Source organism: Geospiza fortis, unplaced genomic scaffold (genome assembly GCF_000277835.1).
Source record: "Geospiza fortis unplaced genomic scaffold, GeoFor_1.0 scaffold41, whole genome shotgun sequence".
Lineage (NCBI taxonomy): Eukaryota > Metazoa > Chordata > Aves > Passeriformes > Thraupidae > Geospiza > Geospiza fortis.
This window is the reverse complement of record NW_005054299.1, coordinates 17,245,642-17,269,046: the sequence shown is the minus strand read 5'-3', so window position 1 is coordinate 17,269,046 and position 23,405 is coordinate 17,245,642. Positions and strand designations below refer to the sequence as shown.

At 38.9% G+C, this 23,405-nt stretch overlaps 1 protein-coding gene across 1 annotated transcript in view; it reads left to right on the top strand.

The window, feature by feature from the left end:
- Positions 1–22,400, top strand: part of HEATR5B (HEAT repeat containing 5B) — a 55,237-nt gene extending 32,837 nt beyond the window's left edge. The window contains exons 25-35 of the mRNA XM_005416245.2: positions 25–93; positions 2,318–2,497; positions 3,166–3,403; positions 4,066–4,326; positions 5,275–5,402; positions 5,588–5,732; positions 10,174–10,443; positions 12,324–12,548; positions 14,740–14,891; positions 17,811–18,024; positions 19,654–22,400. Coding sequence (XP_005416302.1) covers positions 25–93; positions 2,318–2,497; positions 3,166–3,403; positions 4,066–4,326; positions 5,275–5,402; positions 5,588–5,732; positions 10,174–10,443; positions 12,324–12,548; positions 14,740–14,891; positions 17,811–18,024; positions 19,654–19,958 — 2,187 coding nt within the window. The 3' untranslated portion in view covers positions 19,959–22,400. The remainder of the gene's footprint in view (positions 1–24; positions 94–2,317; positions 2,498–3,165; positions 3,404–4,065; positions 4,327–5,274; positions 5,403–5,587; positions 5,733–10,173; positions 10,444–12,323; positions 12,549–14,739; positions 14,892–17,810; positions 18,025–19,653) is intronic.
- Positions 22,401–23,405: the final 1,005 nt, after the last annotated feature.

Genomic DNA, 23,405 nt, shown 5'->3' with positions numbered 1-23,405 from the left:
TTTAACGTTTCTTCTTATCAACAGGTTGGGGCTGCTCTGAGGCCAGCTTTTTCCCAAGATACACCATCTGATATAACTGCAAAGGCCTGTCAGGTACAGTGGAAAACGTTCATATACTATAAGCAAAACTAATTTTCCTTCTCTTTGGAAGAAGGATGCAAAAGAGAAATAGCATCAAATGGCTGGAAGATGTTGTAAACTTTAGCTGTCATGTTTTTGCAACATCTTTTGAGATTCCTAGTAATATATTTTGTTTCTCAGATGTGCAGAAGTCCTTTTAGGGAGCTACATCAAAAATGTATCTGGAACTAACTATGTCTTCGTATCAATCCTGCAAGGAAAAAAAAAAGGAAAAAGACCCCTTTGCTTAATGAGACCAGTAGAAGTTTATTTATTGTTTTTCAGTCTTATCAGATATTTGGATTACTGACAATTACCTTTAAACACTAAACTTCTGTTCAGTTTAATGCTCTGTTTTAGAATTTAGAAGATCTGAGCGTTCTCATTACAGTCATAGTAACAATTTGTCAGTGAAAGTTTGCTGAAAGATTTTTTTTTCTGAATGTGTGTGGGATTGTTTTCCTGCATATGATCTTGTGTACTGCCATTTAAATCAACTATCAGCAACATAGCTGTAGTAGTATGTGGTTTTCACAGCTAAAGAAACTACTGTTTAAACAGCAGTTTTGTTAGCTATGCAAACATTAGTTTTAAAAATAACTGTGTTTCTGAGTTCTGTTTAGTAAATTTGTGTCATCAGGAGTGTGCTTTTGTTTTTCTTTTACACTTCTAATTTTCAGTAAAACTTGCCAGGATTGCTCAATTACAGCATAACTTGGTATCTACTTGTAGGAAAAAATATGTTCATCCAGATTTACAGAATGTTTCTGCATGTTTAAATGAAGAGGCAGTTTGTGTGAAAACATTTGACATTCCTTATAACTTGTCAAAATCTTCTCTATTCACCCAATTTCAAAGCAGATGTGTTCACTTACAGGATCAAATGCTTGGAGATTAGGTTTGGATATTTAACTCTCTCTAGAAGTTACATGGACAGAGATGAGCTTCCCTGAAGGAGTTGGATGTTGTTAGAGTTTTATGTCATTAGTGAAACAGATGTTGACTTGCTCAGCAGCAGGATTGAAGCTGGTCTTATTCCTACTGTGAATGAAGAACAGTTTTGTGAGAAGTTTTCAACAGCTTTCTGCACCTGTTTGGGACACTTCTAGTGTTTGTGTTTAAGTTGTTTTTTTAAAATATGTCCATCATTCCAGACCATAAGAGTGTTCCTTCCCCAAAGGATTTCATGGAACTGGGTCTTTAAAAGCAAAATAAATAAATTTGAGAAAGGTCAAAAATGGCTTGTAAAAAAAGTTTGTAAAACCTGAACTGCTTGAGTTCTGTGAGTTTTTTTGCTTCTGATCCTCATTCTTATAGAATAATCTCCAGAATAAGAGCAACTCTTCTGAAAGAATTTGTCCCTTTTTCTCTTTGTCGAAAAGCAGCTGCACCAGAATTCTTCTATTGCCTGCATTAGATCCGGCATGAATGTGGCATTCATCCTCTGAAACAATGTATAGCATTAGTCAGGAGCAGCCAGTCTGTGTGATGTTTGTTATTTTAAGTACCTGTTTGGATCCATTTAATTCAAATGAAAAGTTGAGAGACACCCAACTGTCTGTCCACCATTGTTCTAGGTATAGAACAATTGACAGATTGTTCTAGGTATAGAACTGTGGGTTCCAAATCATAGCTCAATCTTTCAAATAATTTCTAGGTGTTTTCTTGACGTAAATAATTTGAAAACTTCCCACTAGTATGGAGCCTTTTGTATTGATTTGAGATGTTGAGGGTTTTAAAGATACACTGTTGTTGATTTCTGTCCAGTATGTTCTTCACAGAGAATGTAGTGACTCATTACCTGAATGATTTGACTAGACACTTGGGAACAGAATAAAAAAATTGTTACAACCTATTTATGGAGGATTGAAAAATTTTAAAAATATTTTCCATGTCTCTTAAGTTCTCTTGTAATATGCATTGCAAATACAGCCTTTGTAACCACTCACATGAGCAATTCTGTTGTCATGGCTGGGGATAAAAAAAAGGAAAACCTGATTTATTTGTCTTAAGCAGGAAGACAGTGGCTAAGTTTTCCTGTTGGTTGTTTTGGGTTTGGTTTTCTTACTAATTTTTTTTTGTTTTCATTTTTAAGGTTGTTGGGTTGGTTTGGTTTTCTTACTAATTTTTTTTTTTCATTTTTAAGGTTGTTGGGTCGTTTTGCTAGTTTAGAGTGATTCTAAACTTTGTTGTCTAGGTATGTAGCGCTTGGATAGGAAGTGGGGTTGTAAGTGACCTGAATGATCTTCGCCGAGTTCACAACCTTCTTGTCTCTTCCCTGGATAAAGTGCAAGCAGGAAAGGGATCTTCTAGCCAGCTTTACCGAGAGAGTGCAACTACTATGGAAAAACTGGCTGTTCTCAAAGCATGGGCTGAGGTAAGCCATGACCGTCAAATCTGCCAAAGTTTGGAAACATTTTACAGTGTAATAGCAGCCTCACACCTCATACTACCTGTACATGCCTTTCTCCTAACTTTTTTCAGTTCTACTCTGGGATGTTTTAAGCTCAGTATCTTTCTCTGCCCTTCTGTTGAGCCATAGTTACATTGAGGCTTGTTTGTTCTTTGTTTTGCTGCACTTTTCTGTGTAAAAATGCACACTCATACCATATCAGATTTTGAATTTCTTCCCATCTTACTGCTCTTAAACTTGAAAAAAAACCCCACAAACAAGAAAATAAAAAATCGTAAAAATCAAATAACCTTAAAATATATTTTGGGAAAATATTGCAGTTAGTTAACTAGCTAACCAGCTAGCTACTTAACACTGTCAAGTGTTTATAATTGACACATCTTTAGAAAGAAAGTGTGTGACCAGATTGTTTTAGGAAAGTCCCATTTATGAATCTAAGCATTATATATATACTGGTAGAAATAAAAGAAAGGATTTAAATAAAATGGAGTCGTGTTGAAAATCTCTTTTTTCCAGTAATTTTCTAGTGAATTTTATCCGCATGGAATCTGTTACATTCACATGGGAAAGGCTGCTGCTTTCCTTTCTTTTTAGAATCTCACAGCACACACTTTGACATGTTTTATTTCTAGGTGTATGTCGTTGCCATGAAAATTAAGAAAGAAGCAGAAACCAAACCCAAGCGTATTTCAAAGAGCACAGAGGAGGATGAGGATGATTTTGGTACCGTGGATGAGTTGCCACCGGACAGTTTGATAACGCTTGTACAACCTGAACTGCCGGCACTGAGCCGGCTCTGGTTGGCTGCACTGAAAGATTACGCTCTTTTAACTCTACCGGCTGAGTTTGCCACCCAGCTTCCACCAGATGGTATGCACTGAAATTTTTTGTTGTGTTCTGCAAAACAGAAAGAAACTGTAGCTGAACATTCAGAATTATTCTGTAAATGATTTGGCATGCATATTTTTTATGCAAGTGATAAATTCCTACCTGACCATTTAATAGCAGTATTTTCTAACTTTGAATCTTCTTTCCTTCAATTTGAAATGAATATACTCTTTATTCAAATCACTGAGATCATTAAAACTATGTCCTTGTGGAATTAAGAGTACTTCTTCACCTCTAATACTTTGGTATCAAATGCAAAAAAATTTTGGTTGTATGAAAAACATAGCCCCTGAGATTAGAGCAGACACTGCTTTACGGTATTTTACTGAATTAAGACTTGCTCTTTATGAATGCTCTTTAAGAATGCTCTTTATGAAAAATGCTGCAAGATCTGATTATTGTGCTTGCCTTTCTTGCTCTCTTCTTACTGCTTTATTGAGACCAGTGCACTTTCTCATGACAGGTACTAATATTGCTACTACACAAGGAGAGTTGGAATGTACTGCCACTAACAAGTATTATACCTGATTATGTTTGTGTCAAGCACACCCAGAATAAATATACTAACAAATTCTGAGTGCATGCTTTTTATCTGTTACTTGCAGAGAATCTTAGAATTTATCTTTGCTTTGTTAATTTAACAGGAGGAGCATTTTACACTCCAGAAACAATTGACACAGCTAGACTGCATTACCGAAACTCCTGGGCTCCCATCCTACATGCAGTGGCACTTTGGCTGAACAGTACAGGATTTAACGTGTCAGAGTCAACAGAAGAGACTGCTGCAGCAATGCCCAGTTCCCAGAAACGTGCTACATCCATTATGCTAAACCAGACACCTGGGACTCCACCTACCACTAAATCTTTGCCAGAAATAAACAAAGATAGAATGCATTTAATTTTGGGTAAGAGTTACAAGTTTAGAATTCAGTAGCAGCATGTTGTGGTATGAAACACTATGAAAATGAGAAAAGATACTTTGCTTGAAATCTGTGAAGTTTAAAATTCGTTACATGTCTGGACAGTAAAGTTTTGAAAATCTCTGTCTCATCCTCCCTCTCTTATCTCTCTACCTTCTGTGTTCTTTGTAGCTTTGACAGAATATTTGTCAGTGTGATTATTGTGATTTATGTAGTTGACTAAAATGAGTAGGAACTGTTGTACACTGTAGTATAATGCAGGTGATACAAAATGTTATGCTTCAAAGATGCAAAAGCTGTGAGCTTAATTGAAATACACACCCCTATAAAACACTGCTTAGTAGAGAGTGATATTTAGCAAGTCACATGGAGTAGCTTTTGCATCAGTTTTTCATCTGTGAGTAGCATTCACTGTTTCCCCTTTGTCATTACCTAACAGCTTTAAGAGGTGGATGTAATCTCTTATATTGAGGAATGCCAGAAGTTTGCTGAGATACAGACATTTAAATCTGGAATTAAGTGCCATATGTAGCAGATGAATATTGCTTGATTTTTGGAGCTTAACTTTATTTAGTTTGTCTTTACATGTAAAGGAGTTCAAGCAAATGAAACTCAATTTACAACTGAAGGATTCATATCTCTGACTTGCAGATCTTTAGAACAAAGTATGGATTTCTGTTCAGTAATCCTAAATTGCTTGTTGTCAATGTACATTATTTATCCTGCCAAATTTTGGGGAAGACATGATGCAGAAGAAGAAGAAGTGAATACAATTCTTGTGCATAGACTCTCTTTTAATTGAAAGGAAGAAGAATTGAGAAAAACAGCTGTCTTTTAAAGTTTTTAAGAACCTGCTATACTTACAAAAAAATTTAAATGAAAACTTGATTTTATGATGGTATGAACATTCTTTTTAACTATTGCTCTTTTCAGGTGTTAGCATACAGTTTCTGTGTTCCCCAAGACCTGAAGAGCCCGTAGAGCATGTTACATCTTGCTTACAAGCACTGCATACTTTATTGGATTCCCCTTGTGCCAGGATCCATATTGCAGAGGATCAGGTAATGTATGAACATGTTGTAACAATCAGCTTTTTCCAGGTCTTGGACTTTCATCAATGATGATTACAAGAGCTGTAATTATTTTTTGTGTGAGAAAATATTTGTTCATCATAAGCAAGTGACATAACAATTAGGAATTGTTTAGTCCTAATGAATGTTTTTCTGTGTATTTTGTTTCACTGCAGCTCCTTGGTGTTGAACTCTTGAGTGTGCTTCACCGACTCCTCCTGACCTGGGATCCTCCTTCAGTCCAGCTGCTGGTTACAGGAGTTGTCCAGCAGATAGTAAGAGCAGCTCAAGATTATTTGCAGGAAAAAAGGAACACGCTAAGTAAGATTCTGTAAACGTGGCTTGCTTTGCAGAGCAAAAGCAACAAATTTTCATATTGGGAAAGGAACTCAGTTGCATTAGACTATTGTTACACTTAGGAGGAAAATGCTGTGTATTCTACAAATAATTTTGGTTATGTCTATGATTATTACAGATAATTTGTTGCTGACTTCTTAACTCTTGTAATCTGTATTTTTTCTTCCTCTGATCATTCTCATTTCATGTCATGATTTTCAGTAATTTTTCTGGAGTAGGAGTGGTGGAAGTTATACCCAGCACACCCCTTATTAATACCTTGTTCAGTTTCCTTAATGTTTCTCTACTGACTGCCTCCTTAACACTTCATTTACCTTTTTTCTGAAGTTTAATGATTTAGCCAGCAGTACAGGGTATTGTGATGTGTCCCTGGCACAACTGACATCCGTGAGGTGAGTGAACTGCTCCTGAAACCAGTATGGAAAGTTGCCTGCCCAGGAGATCTTGCCAGGAAGATCTTGCACCTGGGTTCTTACTTCACTTATTGAGGGCACTCAGGGTGTGTCAGCTACCAGGATCTCTGGGAACGGGGTGTGCAACAGGAGCAAGGCAGTTGGCATGGAAAGTCATGCTCATGCTGCCCAGAAGTGCTGCTCAAGACTGTACAGGACTGCTGGAGTCAGCATAATGGTGGCAGTGGCATACAACAGTCTGCTGACTGAGGGACAATCACCTCTGCTACATCAGAGGTCTAATGACCAGTTTGAAATTCAGGTGAAAATGCTGATGTGCCTGTGCTCAAGAGGCTTGTCTGTGCAGCCATAGCTGGAAATGACATTGGTCTCACCTGTGAGACATGAAGGAAATGCTTGTGAAGGTGAGCAGAATCTGTGGTGTCGGGAAAGGTAAATGCAGGAATGAAATGTTCTTCAGAGGTCCTGCATGTGCAGGAGCTGAAGTCCCATGTTTCTCAGGAGAGACAGCCACAGACTATACTGGAATATGGCCCTGGAGGATGACACTTGCATGAAGGTGGTGGCTGCAATACTGTGACTTCCAGCAACAAAAGGCTCTATCTCCAGATATCCAATTGGAGAACACTGAGGGGGAAAGGAGCCAGCTGTCCTACTTTGACAGATCAGAACTGATAACACTGAATGAAAGTGAAGGGTGATACCAGTCAGGAGCTACAGGCTGCCTAATCAAGAAGGGAAGGTGAATGAAGCCATGTTAAACCAACCCAGAAAAGCATTCCAGTCAAGCTATAGGAGTCTCATGGAAGGCTTTTACCATCCAGTCATGTGCTGGAAGGGTGACACTGCTGGAGGCTAACACTCAGAAGTGTACAAAGCACAGACTTCTTCAGTCCAGATGCTGGACAGTCCAGATGAGGGATGAGGGTGGGGCTCAGTGGATTTGCTCTGCACTTATACAGAAGAAATGGTTACAAAGGTTAATGGTAGTTCTGGCTGTACCAGCTATGTGATAATGGAGGTCATAATTTCAAGGGAAAGAAAGAAAATGAGTAGCAGAGCAAAAGCTTTGGCTTGGCTTGTCAGACTTTGACTTGTTCAGGGAGCTTGTAGATGAGATCTTGTAGATGAAATTTTGTGGTAAACTTTCCTGAAGGGCAAAGGAAAGAGGGATTGTTCATCTTTGGTGACAAAATAAAGCTCATTCACAATGATCATGGCAGGAGGCTGACTTGGCTGAACAGGAGCTTCTGACTGAGCTCAAATGTGACATGGAAGTGCTTGGATGTTGGAAATGGAGCCAAACTGCCAAGGAAGACTACTGAAGTCTTCCTGAGTGTGGGGGAGTGGAATTGGGAAAGCACAATTTAGGTGGAGCTGAGACTGATGATGAATGTCCAGTGTGGCAAGAACAACTTTTATAGATATATTGTCAGCAGAGGAAATTTGGACCTGCTGCTGAATGGATTGGGTGATCTAATGACAAAACACACTAGAGGAAAAACTAAGGCACTGTTATCTTCTTGCTTCCCCCTCCTGTGTCTATGTCTAATGAACAAGCCTTGGGAGAGCAGGTGAGCATCCAGTTAGGGACTGCTCACAAAAAAGCCAGCCCTACCCTGGAACCAGATGTGATGCATCTGAGGGAGCTGGCTGATGACATGCTAAGTTTGTTCCAGTCACCTTTGTAAAGCTGTGGTGCTCAAGGAAGCTTTTCAATGAATGGCAAAAATGAAATGCTGTGACTTAACTTTGAGTAAGATTTGAGGTGGGGTTTGAGTGAACTTGCCAGTAAGCCTGCTGTGCTTGTTGAAAGGTTTTTGAGTAAATTTCTTTTGAAACCACTTCTTAGTACATGAAGTAGAAGAATGTGATTTGAAATAGCACGGACTTACTGAGGGCAATTAATGCCTCATCACCCTCTGTGATGAAATAACTGCCTTTGGAGGTGGAGTGGTGAATATTGTTTACTCAGACTTCTGCAAGGCTTTTGACCCAGTACTCTACAATATCATTGTCAAGTTGAGTGATGTGGACTGAAAAGTAGGAGAATAATTTGTTGGACTGCTGTGCTTGAATGGAGTTTGGTGATTCAAGTCTGACTGGAAGCTGGTTGCAACTGGTGTTCTTTAGAGATCAGTATTGAGTCTGCTACTGTTAAGCACACAGGACAGATACGAGAGAGTGTACTCTCAGCAAATTTGTGGATGATACCAAACTGGGCAGGTGGTGGGTGTGCTGGAGGGTGGTGCTCCCTTTAGGGGAATTTTGAACTGCAGGTCTGAGAACCTGCTGAAGTTCAGCAAAGACAAATGCAAAATCCTGCATTTGGGGTGGAATGTGCATTGGTATAGGCTGGTGGGCTGACAGATTGGATAGCAGATTTGCCAGAGGAGGAGTTGTGTGTGTGAATCTCTGGTGTGAAACCTGTGCAATGCTGACCTATGCAACCTCTGTTATTGGGCTGTGTTAGAAAAGACACCGGCATGTATCACATGCCAGTGTCTAGTTTTCTTTGCCCTTCCTCCTCATTCTGAGTAAGACAGCTGTTGACAAACATGAAGGAAGTTCAATGGAAGTCCACTAAGCTGCTTAGGGAGGTGAAGTGTGTGACCTGTGAGGAGAGGCTGAGAGAGCTGAACTAACTTAGTCTGCAGAAGAGAGGGTTAATATGGGATAGACTAGCAAACCCCCTTCTTAGAGGGGATTTAAAGACAAGGACAATCCAGAGTCTTCTGAAAGGCATGTGGTGGAAGGACAAGAGGCAATGTACACAAACTGCAGCAGTGGGAATCCAGATGGGATACCAGGAAAAATTAGTCACTGTGGGAGCGGTGAAGCAGAAGAGCAGGTGCCCAGGGATGTGGTATCTCTATGCTTGGAGATACTCAGCAGTCTGAAAGCTACTTTCTGAGGTACTTCCAGCAACCTCTTCCTTTTAAGAGAGAGTCTCTCTGTTCAATCATTCCTTTACCATTAAAAAAAAAATCTCAGATACACTGTTTCCATCTTTGCTAGGTAAATTAGTTTCCAAGAGGCGACCTGGGAAATAGTTCATTGATACCTGGTTAAGTTGGATAGGTCCGCCAGATTTTCTGTTACCTGAAAGAAGTGAAGTAAACCCCAGGGAGTATTCTCTTATTAAGGAAAATTACTATCTTAATCTGGCACAATGTACTGTTGATAGAAAAACCCCCAGCTGATAGCTTTTGTCCGCTTTCCATGTAAAAACAGGGAGAAAATTTTGCTGGAACTTGAGGAACCAGCATGAACAACTGAAAATGCAGGCTCTGTTCCTTCATATGAATTAATGGAATTGTTTACTGTCAGCCCAGTAAGCTGCTTTTTTCAGATTGATGAATGTGATAACAGTAGCAATCATTTAAATTCGTAGGAGCTCTACAGGGGTAGTTCAGGCCAGCTTTGCCTTACTGAATCTCTGTTGCTGTTTAATGGGAGAAGGAAAGACTGCAGCTGGCCAAGCTGCCATCAAAAGAGAGACTTTTTGAACTGAATACACTCAGCTGGACATAGACATAGAATCCTACAGTGCTTTTCTGTTCTCTTATTTCATAATCAATTTAGGCTAGAATAAGATTTTGTCAGAGTGGAACATTTAATTAATAGCTATTAAATTTAAAAAAAAATTGTCCTGGCTGTTTATTTGTCATTGGTTGCTGTTAATTTTATGATCATTTTTAAGAGAAGCAAGATAATTAGCTGTAGTTTTATTTTGTGCAAGACCACATTTGTTTTCTAGTTCCAGCATGATTTTTATTAAGTATTGTTGCAATCACAGTACTTCTAAGGCATTTTAAACCCCTTTAAATCATTCTAACTAAAACATTTATTCTGACATGAGCCATGTTTGTCCTATCTTACTGTAAAGCAACTTTTTCTTCTTGATTCTTAACTTCTTTGTGAAGAGTGTGTCATGTAATTTTTGGAGTGGCATCTAAACTGTCTCCTCAGACATTTCTTTCCTTTTTCAGATGAAGATGATAATGAAGAAAAAGAAAATCCTCTTGCTTTAGGAGAGGGAGGTGAGAGTGGTGGTCTTGTGCCTGGAAAATCTCTAGTTTTTGCAGCCATGGAGTTGCTGATGTTCATCCTAGTACGACACATGCCCCACCTGAGTTCAAAAGTGTCGGATTCTCCAAGTCACGTTGCTGCCAAATCCCACCTCTCTGAGGAAAGCGCTCGTCTTGTGGCTGCCACCGTTAATATTCTGTCTGACCTGCCTTCCCTGTGTTCTCCAGCAGGTAGGACACTCACAGGATATGTGTGAGTGCTAGCACAGTGAGGATATGATGCTAAAAAAAATGTAAATACATTGCTATGAATGCTTTAATTCATAGCATTAATAATATTTAGGTAATTAACTAAAGAAAATTCAGGCTTTTCCAGTGAGTAGCATAAAGGAACTTTGATTTTAAGTTTGCATGTGTGCTGCATATTTGCTGAGGAAATTAGCTCTGTGGACAAAGGCTGTAGGAGTTTCAATAACACAGTTAGATTTTAAGCCGCTGTACCAATCTGATTTCGTTGTTGGTTTTTTCCCCCCTTTTTTCATGCTTTTGAAACCTTTTGGGAAATTTTTAATCATATTGTTGAAGAACAAAGACATTCTGGAGATAATGAAATTCCTGAAAAGTTCATGAAAAGCAGCAGCTGTATGAAAAGACAATCCTACTGGGTGAAAAACAGCATAATTCATCTGTGGTACACTTGGCCTTGCAGCCGTTGGCTGTCAGTCATTCCCAATGTGATTATAAACTAAATGGAGCTTTCTTCTGCCCAGGAAGACTGTCACGAAGGATGTGTGTAAGCTGGGATAATTGCACTGAGTGAAGTTCATGGGTAAAGGACACAATTACATGGGAAGCTGTGCTCTTTGACTTTTGCTTTTTGGAGAGCAAATTGCTTGACTGTTGTCTCAAGAATCTTTTTCTTGAGATTGTTGTCCCAAGAGTCACCCATTCTTACAGATGAGACATTTTAAAGTTAGTTCCCTAATGAGATGCACTGCAAATAACATATTTGGACAAAGTTATGCTCTAAAGACAATATGGCTTGTCTTCAAACAGAAATTTTGTGAATTTGTGCCTTGCACTTTTTTAACGAACAACAGATTTTGAGTTGGAGTCATGTCCTGTTTTTATTTAATGCCTGATGTTTGCTTTGTTGGTTTTTTTTTTTTTTGGTTTTTTTTTGGTTTTTTTGTGTTGGGTTTTTTTTTTTTTTTGAGAAGGTGATGGGAAAGAGGGTGGGCAAAAAGAGTAACAGTATTACTTCTCTGTTGTCTGGAGTGAGGGTGTTAGTTACTCCCAGCATTTGGCAAGCGGCCACTGCAAGTAGCTCAGAAATGACTACTAGTTTAAAGAGCAGTCCCTTCCTGTCATAATTGTTTCACTTCATGTGTTTATCCTCACAGCCTTCCCAGAAGTAGGAAAATGGCAGGATTTGGGTTTCCACAGATGTGGGAAAATGAAGCATAGAAGAGATATGGAAAGAGGCTTGACTGTCTGAAGTGATCTGTAGATTGATTTTGCATGCTTAAACCCAGCAGCGCTCTTCTTTCAGTCCTGTAGGGGCTTAAAGTCTGTCTGCATGTGTTATTGAAACTGCTACAGCCTTTGTCCGCGATTTGAGACACCCAAACCACTTCCTTTATTTGCTTCTGGTAAGGTGAGGCACACCACCTTACTCAGAAAGTGCAGTAACTTAGTTTGGATACTTGTTTCCAGACCTCTTATTTTTGCTGTTTATAAGACCCTAGTGACATGTAGATCCTTTTCTAAGGTTCTTAGCAATCTGGATGACATACCTTGTATCACATGCCATGTGGGACGAAGCTTTAATAGCTAAATCATCATTCCTGAATGTGAATTCCTGAAATGCTGACAGCAGCATTTCAATTGTTGGCTTGTATGACTTGTGTTATGATACACTTCAGTAGCACTGATGAATGAATTTGGTGATAAAATGGTGAATGCCACATATCACTTGTTACCTGAATTGCACTTTATCTCATCTCCTTTGTCTCCAACCATACGCATCCATATTGAGAAAGACAAAGAGCTTATCTACCACACTTTAAAAATTCTATTTTATCTTTTCTGTTTTTTTCCTTCTTTTTTAGGGTGTATGACAATCTTACCCACTATCCTATTTCTGATAACAAGGGTATTGAAAGAAACAGCAGTAAAGTCAGCAGACAATCAGGTCCTCCCTCCAGTCACTGCAGCTCTTCAAGGGATAAAAACTATTGTTACTCTTCCAACAGTCAAGACTGATGAAACTCAGAAACAATGGACAGGTCTTATCCGCAGCACTCTGGCATCTATCTTGGAAGACTCTCAGCCTGGTAAGTGGTTTCCCAGTGCAGGAGTTAAAATTTAAGAAAAACTAGTTTACTGTAATGAAAATGCAAGTATGGTATCTGCCTATAACTTAATGTAAGACCTGAATGAGCAAAACTCATCAGTTGCTTAACAATTTTATTGAAGAAAAGCACAACATTGACTTTAACAAAGTAGTTACATCTCAGGAATTCTCACTTCAGCTGTGTCTTTGGTCTGTCTTCTTTGACAGTGTTGATCATAACTTCCAGTTAGAAGTTTTCCCTTTTGCAATGCATCTGGCATCAGCCTCTCAGTTTTTATGCTGGCACAAGTCATTTAATCTTAATGACAGTCAGTGTTAAAGTGAATGAGTGGGAAGACAGCCACAGATAGTTGTGGAAAGGTTCATACTGGAGTAGGATACTCACAACACCGTTAAAAGCTTTCTTTGGTGAGAAAGAAATCCTGGCCAAAAAATCCCTGTTACTAACCAGCACAATGGTTACTGTCTCTTCAGACAACTGCAGACCACCTCTTATGGTTCACATACATGCTTTGCCTTGCCCTTGAAAAAAGTGAAAAAGATGTACAGTCTTAGCTGCATAGTTAGCAAAAGAGACACAAAGATTTGCCATTTGCATAGTGGTAGTCAGTGAGAAAAACATCCCATTGCATTGCCAAGGAGCCATTTGTAGAGAGTGAAGAGAGGCTTGAATGGAGTCACTCATGTGAGAGATGGGGAATGAGGAGGTAATTGCAAATGATTCTGGAATGTCCAAAGGGGGAGGATCACTAGGTTTGTGTTAACCAAGCCAAACTTCTAATTTGATTTGTCACATCAGCTCTTGTTTTCCAGCCTTTAGTTACTGTAGAGATTTCACAGGCCCTCTTTCCAGAAACATCACTGGCTGGAGACCTTTTTGCAGGCGTCAGAAATTTTTCTAGGTTCCTTGCAAGAGTGTGTGTTTTCCTTTCCAGTCTTCTGTGAAGTGTGATAGATCACAGACGCAAAAATCTAAGCAAGGTCCACTACATTCAGTTTCAAACCTCATCATTCAATAAAATTCAAACTATGTAAATTTAAAATAATTTAAATAATTTAAGAAAAAATGTCACTTAAAATGCTTGGAGTATTTTTTTGAAGTGAGGTTTTACATTATGGCTAAGCCAGTTAAGTGACTAGCTGATATCTGTAAAGGGCAGGCATGCTGTTTTTCCTTTTTGCTGACTTAATATATGCTGTTTCTTTGTGCCTGTCAGGGGAGAGCAGAACCAGTGTGGCCAAACAGACCAGCAGAGCAGTGCTTTTAATATATAATAGTTTATATATACATATTTTTGTTCCTGTTGTGAATTCATGAATGAGATCTGTGAAGACAGAACTTATACCAGGAAAAAAAAATTGTGACAATGGCAAATACAGGCTATTTGAAAGGCAGGATAGGTTAAAGTAGGACTGTTCCTGTTGGTGACAATTGGCTGTCAGATCAACCAGTCTGTTCTGTGAAACCTCATGTTAAGTAAAAGTTGTTGCCATGCTGGATATCTATTTCTTACTTTGCTGTATCAGCTGAAGATAATAATTTTAAAAAGTGAAGTAGACCTTTAATGGGGAAAAGCTCTAAAAATATCTTTTTTCCTCTTGTTTACACACTGAAAACAAAAAGCATGACTTGATCTGAGAAAGTGGGTGGTGATGCTTTCCTTGATACTTAAGTTTCAGAAAGATTGACTTAAAACAACTGTTAAAACAACTTTTAGAATAGAGTTGCTCAGATTTTTGTCAGTCACAGTCAACAATGATACTATAATAAGTAAATGCATATGCAGTTGCGAATAATTTCAAGTAGATTAGATGTTTAGAAATAATGGCCAATCCAGAATGAGAGCTATCTCGGACTGTGCTGAGAGAGTGGAGTTTGTTATCATTCTTTACTTTTCTATTCTTAGGTTAGGTAGCAGCTTGTTAAAACTCTTATTTCCTTTTCTATTAGTATAGTTATAAGAGATGTATATATCATAAAATAATAAATAAAGCCTTCCGATCATGGAGTCAGATCTATGTCTCTTCCTTCACCCCAAGAACCCTTGTGACCACCGTCACATACATATATTTCCTCTTTATGAGTTTTATCTGTGTTCACTGGATTTTACTAAATAAATGCTAAAGCCTTTTTGGAATAAGCTAACAGCATGTTCGCTTTTGTTTTTCAGAAGCCTCTAAACCTATTCTTGATGAAGTAAGCATACTTACAGCTATTGCTCTCTTCCTCTTGTCTGCAAGCACTGAAATAATTGGAGTGCAGTCTTTACAAAACGGATGTATGAACAGATTTAGAAGTGCATTGAATTCTTCTGATCCTTGGGTAAGATCATGTTATAGGGATGTGAGTGACATGCAGCCAGCAGAAACTAATTGTGATATATTTAACACATTTCCTCAGTGTTTTGTGATGCCTTTACTTCAGGGACAGGTACTGCTGTCAGGATAACTAGAATTTTCAACAATGCATTATTGAAACTCATGAGCAAAATAATCCAAACTTAGTGCTTCTAGATAAAGTGTTCATGGCCTTGTGCCAGGCTCTTGAGTTCAGCTTTTTAAAAGGCAAAACCAGTTTCTGGTATATGAAGTTTTATCAGATGAAAAGGTTGGTAAACATAGAGGGGTGACATTTTAACATTAGTGTTGATCTTTTATAATACAAACTAAACCATTTTTTCCATAGATAAAATTACAGCCCACATTTCTGATCAATTTTATATTTGTTTGTGCAAAACCTGTTCTTATTTTGTGTGTTCATACAAAACTCAGTTTGGGAGCAAAAATATAATTTTGTGGGCACCGTCAGAATGTCTATATATCATGATTCATTTGTTTCATAATTTCACTTCTGCCCTTTGGCATGCCTTTGTGAAATGCCTTCTGAATTACTTTGTCATTGAGGAGGAAAGTTAAAAAAGTTGTAGGCTGGTTTGGGTCAAGCAGACTAATGCACTGTATGGATAGTTAAGCTTAACTTTTCCAGCCATGTATGTATCAGTTTGAGTGGGTATACAAATCTGCAGGTGGGAGCTAAGGAGAAAAATCTGTGATGTTTCCACAAGCAAACACTGCACGGATTCCTGAGAAGAAAAACACACAAAAAATGCGGATGCAGTCACAGTGAGGATTTAAAATCATGTTTGGACTGATAATTCTCCATAACAGGACAGGTGTTCTCCAGGATGAACATAAAATTCAGTTGATTCTGCAGCCTGACTCTGGATGGAAAGCTACTTAGAATTTTATTGTGCAAGTGGAAATGTCAGTTGTATTAAGTGAAACTTTAATGTCGTACTGTCTCTGAGCTCTGTATAAACACACGAACAGCGAGAGAGAAGTACGTGGTTGCCCATTACCCTGCTGGAAAGCTGCCCATCAGCTGGAACTTACCACTATTTTTGTAACACACAGAGCAAGTTTGGAGAGCAGCCAAATGGTGTCCACTCTCTTCTCACCAATGGGCAGAGCAAATACTCTGTAATACTTGTGTGTTCATTCTGGCTTTTTAAATGTAAAATATTCCTTGTTGCAGTCAGTGACGAGACACCTGTTTGTAATAAAAGCATGATAGTGGTTGCACTGAGTGCATTGAACTGATTAAGGAGAAGACTCTTCCAAAGAAACTACTGATGCCTTAAAAGAAATACAGGAGTATTTTTGAAACTATTACCACATGAAAAGGTCAAATATCATGTATAGTAATAACCAGAAGTCTGGTGAGCTCAATTCCCTTTTGTTCCAACAAGATAACTCAGTTGAGAGATCCAAGTCTTTCAACGCACATGAGAGTGTGACTCTTATGCTTTGAAGAAGCTCTGATTTTACCTTTCAGGAGTTTTTGTAGACTTCCAGGAATGCACAATGGTCCAAAGTTTTGTATTACACAGTTCAAAGGAAAAAAAACTTGGATGAAATTCTGCTGTCAGATGCAGTCATAAAACTCTTTTGAAATATGGTTGCATTTAAGAAAATACTTCTACTCCTTATTTCAAAGGTTAATCTAATCATCTTTAACAGCTAATAAGGAATGAAGTTTAAAGAAAGACAGAAAAGGAAGAGAATTATTTGTAACAATATGGAAGGATAGAGGTAAAATTTGTTGAGAAGGTCAGAGATGATGGTAAGGCATTAAGGAAAAACGTTCTTCTGTGGAGCTCTGTTACAAAGCATACAAATGATATGAGAACTGTTATTATTTCAGACCTTAAATATTGAATTGTATAGAAAACCTGCAGCTGTATTCTATTGAATTAACAGTAATATGAGCTCGTAACTCATATTTTATTACCAGTAGTTTTTATAATCTATGACTTTTATTCAATATTTTTATTTATATATTTGTGTTTCCACTAGTCCCTGGATCTCCTCACAGATCATTTTGTTCAGTAATACTTCCTCTAGAACATTTCTGTTCAGCATGTGCTCAATAACTCATCCTGTTTGGACTTGAGTGCAGTTAGAAAACACGTGCAATGTTTTATTCTCACATTTGTTGTGAGGCTTCACCTTTTCAAAAATGCTGGGTTATTTGTGGTGGATTTTGGAGGAAGATCTTTGTATGCCCCCAAAAATGTATTCATAAATTCATCTGAACAAGATCATCAGTGGGTCATTTTCCCAAACCTTGGCTTTAATAAACTCTGCTTTCCACAGGGAGGGAGGAGGATAAAAAATAAAATAGAGGAATGACAAGGAGGGCATTCTGTGATCAGCTCATATAGTCCTAGGCTACTACCAGCACAAAATGGAGAATGAGAAGCAAGGATGGAAAGGCCTGACACTTTTGGCTACAGCCTTGGCTTGTATTAGAACAATAAGATCACTTTGTTCTGAGTCATTTTTATGGGCAGTGTTGCCTTTCTGGAATTGGAATAGCATATCACGATTTTGAAGATTAAGTTACTGTTAGAGCTGGGAATTCTGAGACCTAAAGATGCAGTTCACTGTGAACTGGTGTGACTGACTTGTGTGATATTAACTATGTCTTTATTTTCTCAGGGTTTATGTTGTTACTGCTACTTAGTACCTGCATGTTCTTTCTAATTGTCCTTCCTTTTATTGAACACTGGGCTAATACTGCTTTATTAGCAGGGCTGTGTTGCTTCTTTCCTCTTACTTAATATGTTTCCTTCCCATTTAGTAGTCTTTTTATTTATTTAATCAGAGATAACAGAGTTTATTATATTCACTGAATTAACAAATAACTTTGAGCACAATGTATTTATCCTGATTTGATTAGGTTCAAGCCAAATGTTACCAGCTTCTGCTTTCTGTGTTCCAACACACCAATCGTGCCCTGTCCACTCCATATATTCATTCACTGGCCCCTGTCATGGTTGAGAAGTTGAAAGCCGTGGAAAGGAGCCGCCCAAACAACAATCTGGAGCTTTTAGCAGTCCAGGAAGGAATTAAAGTCCTGGAAACGTTGGTTGCCCTTGGTGAGGAGCAGAATAGTAAGTATTTAGGTTTTCTAGAGAAATGAGTAATGCTAAAATAGAATATTGAACATTAGAAATGTTGCAGTTAGGAACTCAATGGCATAATCACAAATGGACTATGTGTGCAACATGCTTTTGTAATTGCAGTGATTGAACTTTTGTATACATGAACTTGCATAGCATATACAGCATGATATGCTGTGACCTTTGCATTTCTGTTGATTGCAGGAAAAAAATTTAAACATGAACTGCAGTAATAAGTGGTATTTTATTCTGTTTGGATATTTGTATTTCATGCTGTTTCAATTTACTTTTTCTCATTGTTAACTTAATTATTTTAGTAGACTTTTATCAGATTGCTTCTACTAGCTCAACAAGTTTTAGCTAAAGAGCCCAAAAAATTGAATCATACTGGTCAGAGTATCTTGATTGTAGATGAAGCAAGATTCACTGGATAGAATACATTACTTACAGTTTATCTTTGAGTTAGTTATTCTTCAGCTGAAACCATGGGCATTCTGAAGACTTACTGTCTTTGACATTTGACTTCAAATGCTGAAAAAGTTCCTTGTAAGAATACTACTATTGGTTTTGTGTAGGGTTTTTTGGACTTTTTTTTTGGTTGGTTTTTGTGGGTTTTTTCCCCCATTGCACTCCTTGTTGGAGTTCCTCTTTTTTGATAGAATATAAAATTTCTTGAGCCTCATTCTGTTTGTGGAACAGTTGTTTGAAACACAGGTGAAATGAAAATGAGAAAGTAACTGAAACAAATGAGGAAACAGATCATCTGATTTGCTGGCTGGAGACATTCACCTCATGAGTATGAATTAGTCAGAACCTAGAAGGAAAAATAATTAATACTCTGGTAATCTAAAACAATTTCGATAAATGAGTTACCATTAATTTTTAAGTTCTTTGAGCTTAAAATGTACAATTACCAGGTTACACATTTCAAAGGTGTAATTTAAGTACAAAGGTACTTTGTACTTAAATTCTTTCTAGGTACAAAAATTTTCCTTGTTGCTTAAGTTTAGCTGCCTTTTTTGTTCTCAAGGTCAACCCTCTTGATCCCTTTGCCATTTTGGGCTGTGGCCTTACTAGGTCATGCTAGCTGAAGTATAGCTGCCCTGCTAGTTTTTGAATTAAGGATCTCCCAGACCAATACAACATAAATAATAGCAGATAACTGTCCCTGACTTTTTTGTGAACACTTGCTTTCTGGTATCAGTTCACTTACACTCGCTTGGGGAGGTGGATACTCAAATTCAATTGAATAACATTTCTGTCTGCCTGAAAAGTGTTCGAAATCCTTTAATATGATAGGCACTCTACATCTTAAAATCTTTCATCAATGATCTGCAATTGGATGGTGCAAAAGCATCTCAAAATAAGCATCAGGATCAACATAACTGTAATGAACAATAATAGAAATCTTAAATCCAGTCCTGGTAAGACAGATGGGACTGATCAAAGCACAGGAAGCCATCTACATTTCAGTTGTTTTAATTTGATAATTTTTTGATTACAGTTTCTACTGTGAGTTCTGAAAACAATATTACTTTTCCTTACCTGTGTAGTAGCTGATAATTTTTTTTGTTTCATTCTCTGATATGGTAATTCCACTTTTTTTTCTTTCATTTTTAGGAGTACAATTGCTTGCCCTTCTTGTTCCCACTCTGATCTCCTATTTACTGAATGAAAATGCCTTTGCTTCTGCATCTACAGCATCTAAGGATCTTCACGAGTTTGCACTTCAGAACCTAATGCACATTGGTCCACTTTACCCACATGCTTTCAAGACAGTAATGGGAGCTGCTCCTGAATTGAAAACACGTCTAGAAACTGCAGTCCGAGCAAGTCAGGCCAGCAAAGCAAAAGCAGCTGCTAGGCAACCACCACCCACAGTACATTCCACCCCGACAATTAAACTGAAAACTAGCTTTTTCTGAATTACTTTTATTATTTTTGGACCATTAAGTAGTCAGAAGCATTACATTATCCCTGCATACATGTCTAATTTCGTGTGTAATTTGTGTGTGAAAGGCTGTCTAATGGAGCTTTGTGTAATTACTTGAAATCCATGCATTACAAGGGAAGTGGTGTGACTTGTATTTGTATAGATTTTTAGGAAATTGTGATCATATTTATGAATTTCTGTTATAAATTATCCACCAAAAATTATTCTGTATCTAAATAGTTTTATTTATTTTTAAAAGCTATCTCAAACCCTCCAGTGGTTTTTGAAATCTGGTGATTGTTATCCCACCATTGTGCCAACACACTAACACAGTGGGGATGGAGTGAAGAGGAAAAACTGTTATGAAGTACTTACCCTGTACCATGGGGAATTTCTAGTGTAGAAGAATTAATTTTTTCCTTTTATTTAAAAAAATAATAGGGAAAGGGACTTCGTCGATTGTTTCAGCTTGCATGAAAAAAAACCCAAAACCCCACAACAAAATAATTGAAAATTTTCAGCCTTTCTTAAGGTGAATGATCAAGCATGCTGTCTTAATAAGTTGTCCTTATTTATGTGGTGTATATCTCTTTCAAATCCGTTTCCATGCTTGAAAATGAATAAAGGATGCAAAGAATCTAATCCCCAATCTCTTCGAATATAAATTTGAGAATGCACTGGAAACTGAGTTTTTAAAGAGAACTGCCTTCTATCTGCATTTTTGTAGGTGTAGATCTTGGCCCTTGTAAGGTGTTTTGTGTTTGCAGTCTTCCTGTTCTGCCAGCAACTGGTTGAATATGTGATGAGTCAGTGATCTGCCCTTTGTCCAGACTCATAGGTATTTAACCTTCCTGCTAGATTTTATTTTCTGGATACACCATACCTGTAGTCCTTGATCAAGTTTGCAAGCTGAGGTACTGGAGCACTTTGCACTGTACTGACTTAGGGGGCAGAACACAGGTGGGAGCCAGGCTCCTCCAGTTTTTCCTTCCCCTGCCAGGCTTTTTTTCAAAAGCACCTGGCTTCTCTCCCATCTGAGTGAGTCTGATGTGCAGATTTTGGGGCTTTTAGCTCATGTACTGTGCTAACCTTGCATGCACAGCCAGGGACTCCCAGTGTCTGTTTGCTGCCAGGCCTCACCCTTCCTATTGGCAGAAGTGAGGAACCACGTATTTTCTTGTGTATATAAGACTGACTTACATGAATTTTTTGACACAGCTGTTGAATTTATGGGCTTTTATAGGGATCTTTCTATACATTTTGCTTTATAGAGAGAAGTAACATAACCAGAGGTCTCTACTAGGCCTGCTGAGTTTCATCTCTGATGTTTCTCTGTATACTCTGTAAAAACTGCATATTTCAGATGCTTCAATTTCAAATATAACAAAGGGATAGTAAATATAATTGAATATGACTAATATCTGCTTAAAATATTTGTAGATCACTATTTTTGCATAGATACTTCCCTCTAGGCTTTCTATTTTCCTCTAAGACCTTATCTAATATCCCTTTGAGTACCTATGCAAAATGGTCAAGATAATGCTCTTTCGCCCTATGGTAAGTTGGCTGTGTGCAAAATATTTAACATAAAATCAGAAATGCTTTGATTTCACAGTGAATGTTTTAGTACTAAAGTGAGGACACAGCAAGTGGTGCATACTCTAATATCAATTTTTTTTGGTAAAGATAATAATCAAGTCTTGTTCCGTTGTTCTGCAGGAGTAAAGATATATGCAGAAGTAAAAACAATGTGCTGTACATGAGAAGGAAAGTAACTTTACTAATTTTTTCATCTTACTATAGGTAGTGGGAATTAAATTGATTTAAATACATCCCTTTCTAATAAGTCTGTCCAGCATTTCAAATCTATTTTGCTTAGAGGTTCTGAACCAGTTTAACATTTGAAAGTGTTAAGGACTCTTCCAATTCCAAATTCAACACAAACATTTTGCAAGTAAAACAGAAAACAAGTTTATAACCTGTTTTAGATTCCTTCCCCTCCACCAAGTAGTTCTAGGAATTAATGACTTCTTGGAAAGATTTTGTCTATAATCATGTTTTGTTTGCCTGAAGTTTTATCTCAGCACTTTTAAGTTTTGGTTAGACTCTAGTTGACAAGATGTCTGAAAATTCGGAGGTGGGGAGGGAAGTGTAGCAATCAAGCATAACTAAGGAGTCAGTAGAACAATAGAAAAAAGTTAGAAGGGAAAATGGCACTAGATAGATGTAGAGGGATAGAGAAGGGAGAGGTTTTTCTTTGTATTTTGTGTGGCTGTCTGCAACATGCACAACTCTCGTTTGTATACATCCTTCCCCAGTTTAGTCCTCGTTTGCTTCTCTGCTTGCTCCTGATACTAAAGTTATTATCATGTGGTTTTACACAATATTTTGGCATCAAATTCCATTTGATTAAAAAAACTGAAGTAACTTGAAATGGCCGTAGTGCTTATTGTTGTTTGTCACCATCCTTTTCATCTTTTTCTTTGTCAATAGCCTTTTAAATGTGCTTTTTAATGAAACTGTTTGCTCCGCTTCCCCTTCACATCTTTCATCTCTCTCTCTGCTGTTTCCTTCCCTTCTGGGTGAGCCTTGTTCTACACGGGTTCCTCGCCGAGGTCCCCCAGATCACGCTCCCTGTCCTGTGTTGTCGCTCCCGTTCCCAGCTGCTCTCCTGATGCTCTAAGTCAGCTTCCTTAGTGGTCTCTCCCAGAGAGATGGTCCAGCAGCCGCAGCTCCAGCTCCGCGGGCAGGGTTACGAGGCAGGCGGCTGCGGTTTCGGGGCAGCCACACCGAAACAGGACCCGCGGCTGGAGAAGGCAGCGGGGCCGCTCCCGGTGCGCCCGGCCCATGGCGAGGGGCACAAGCGGGGCCATCGCCCTCGGGAGCCCCGTGGCACCGCCGTGGTGGCACACAGCACCTTGTACACGGTGCTGCTGGCCCTCGGCACAGCCCGATGGAGCGGCGCCTTGTCTGCCCTCAGCAGGGCTCTGCTGCTGGGGCGCACATGGCGTGGGAAGGGAGCCCCGCTTCGGCCCCTGGTGCCATGGGGAGAGGGCAGTGCTGCCGACATCCTCCGCCCCCAATCCCACAGGCCCCTCTTTTCCCTTTTTTCGCGAAGCAGGCAGCGTGGCAATTCCTGAAAAATGTTGTGTCGCTCTCCTTCCCAACATTGCAAAGGATGTTCAAGAAACCCCCGTAGCCTTGGGCAGGGTTTCCAGCTTTTGGCAGTGAGAGGCCGAGCGCTGCTCAGAACAGGGAGGAAACAGAAAAGCCGGAGGTGCCAGGGCAGGGCCCGATGGGAGCACGTGGGATTGATGCGGGACCCCCACCCTTCCCGTGTTCCTGGGATGGGCTGCGGGAGAGCCCAAACCGTGCCAATCCCGCTCGGAGCTGGAGGTGACCATTAACCTGTGCTCCTGCTGCAGGGACTGCCCCTGCC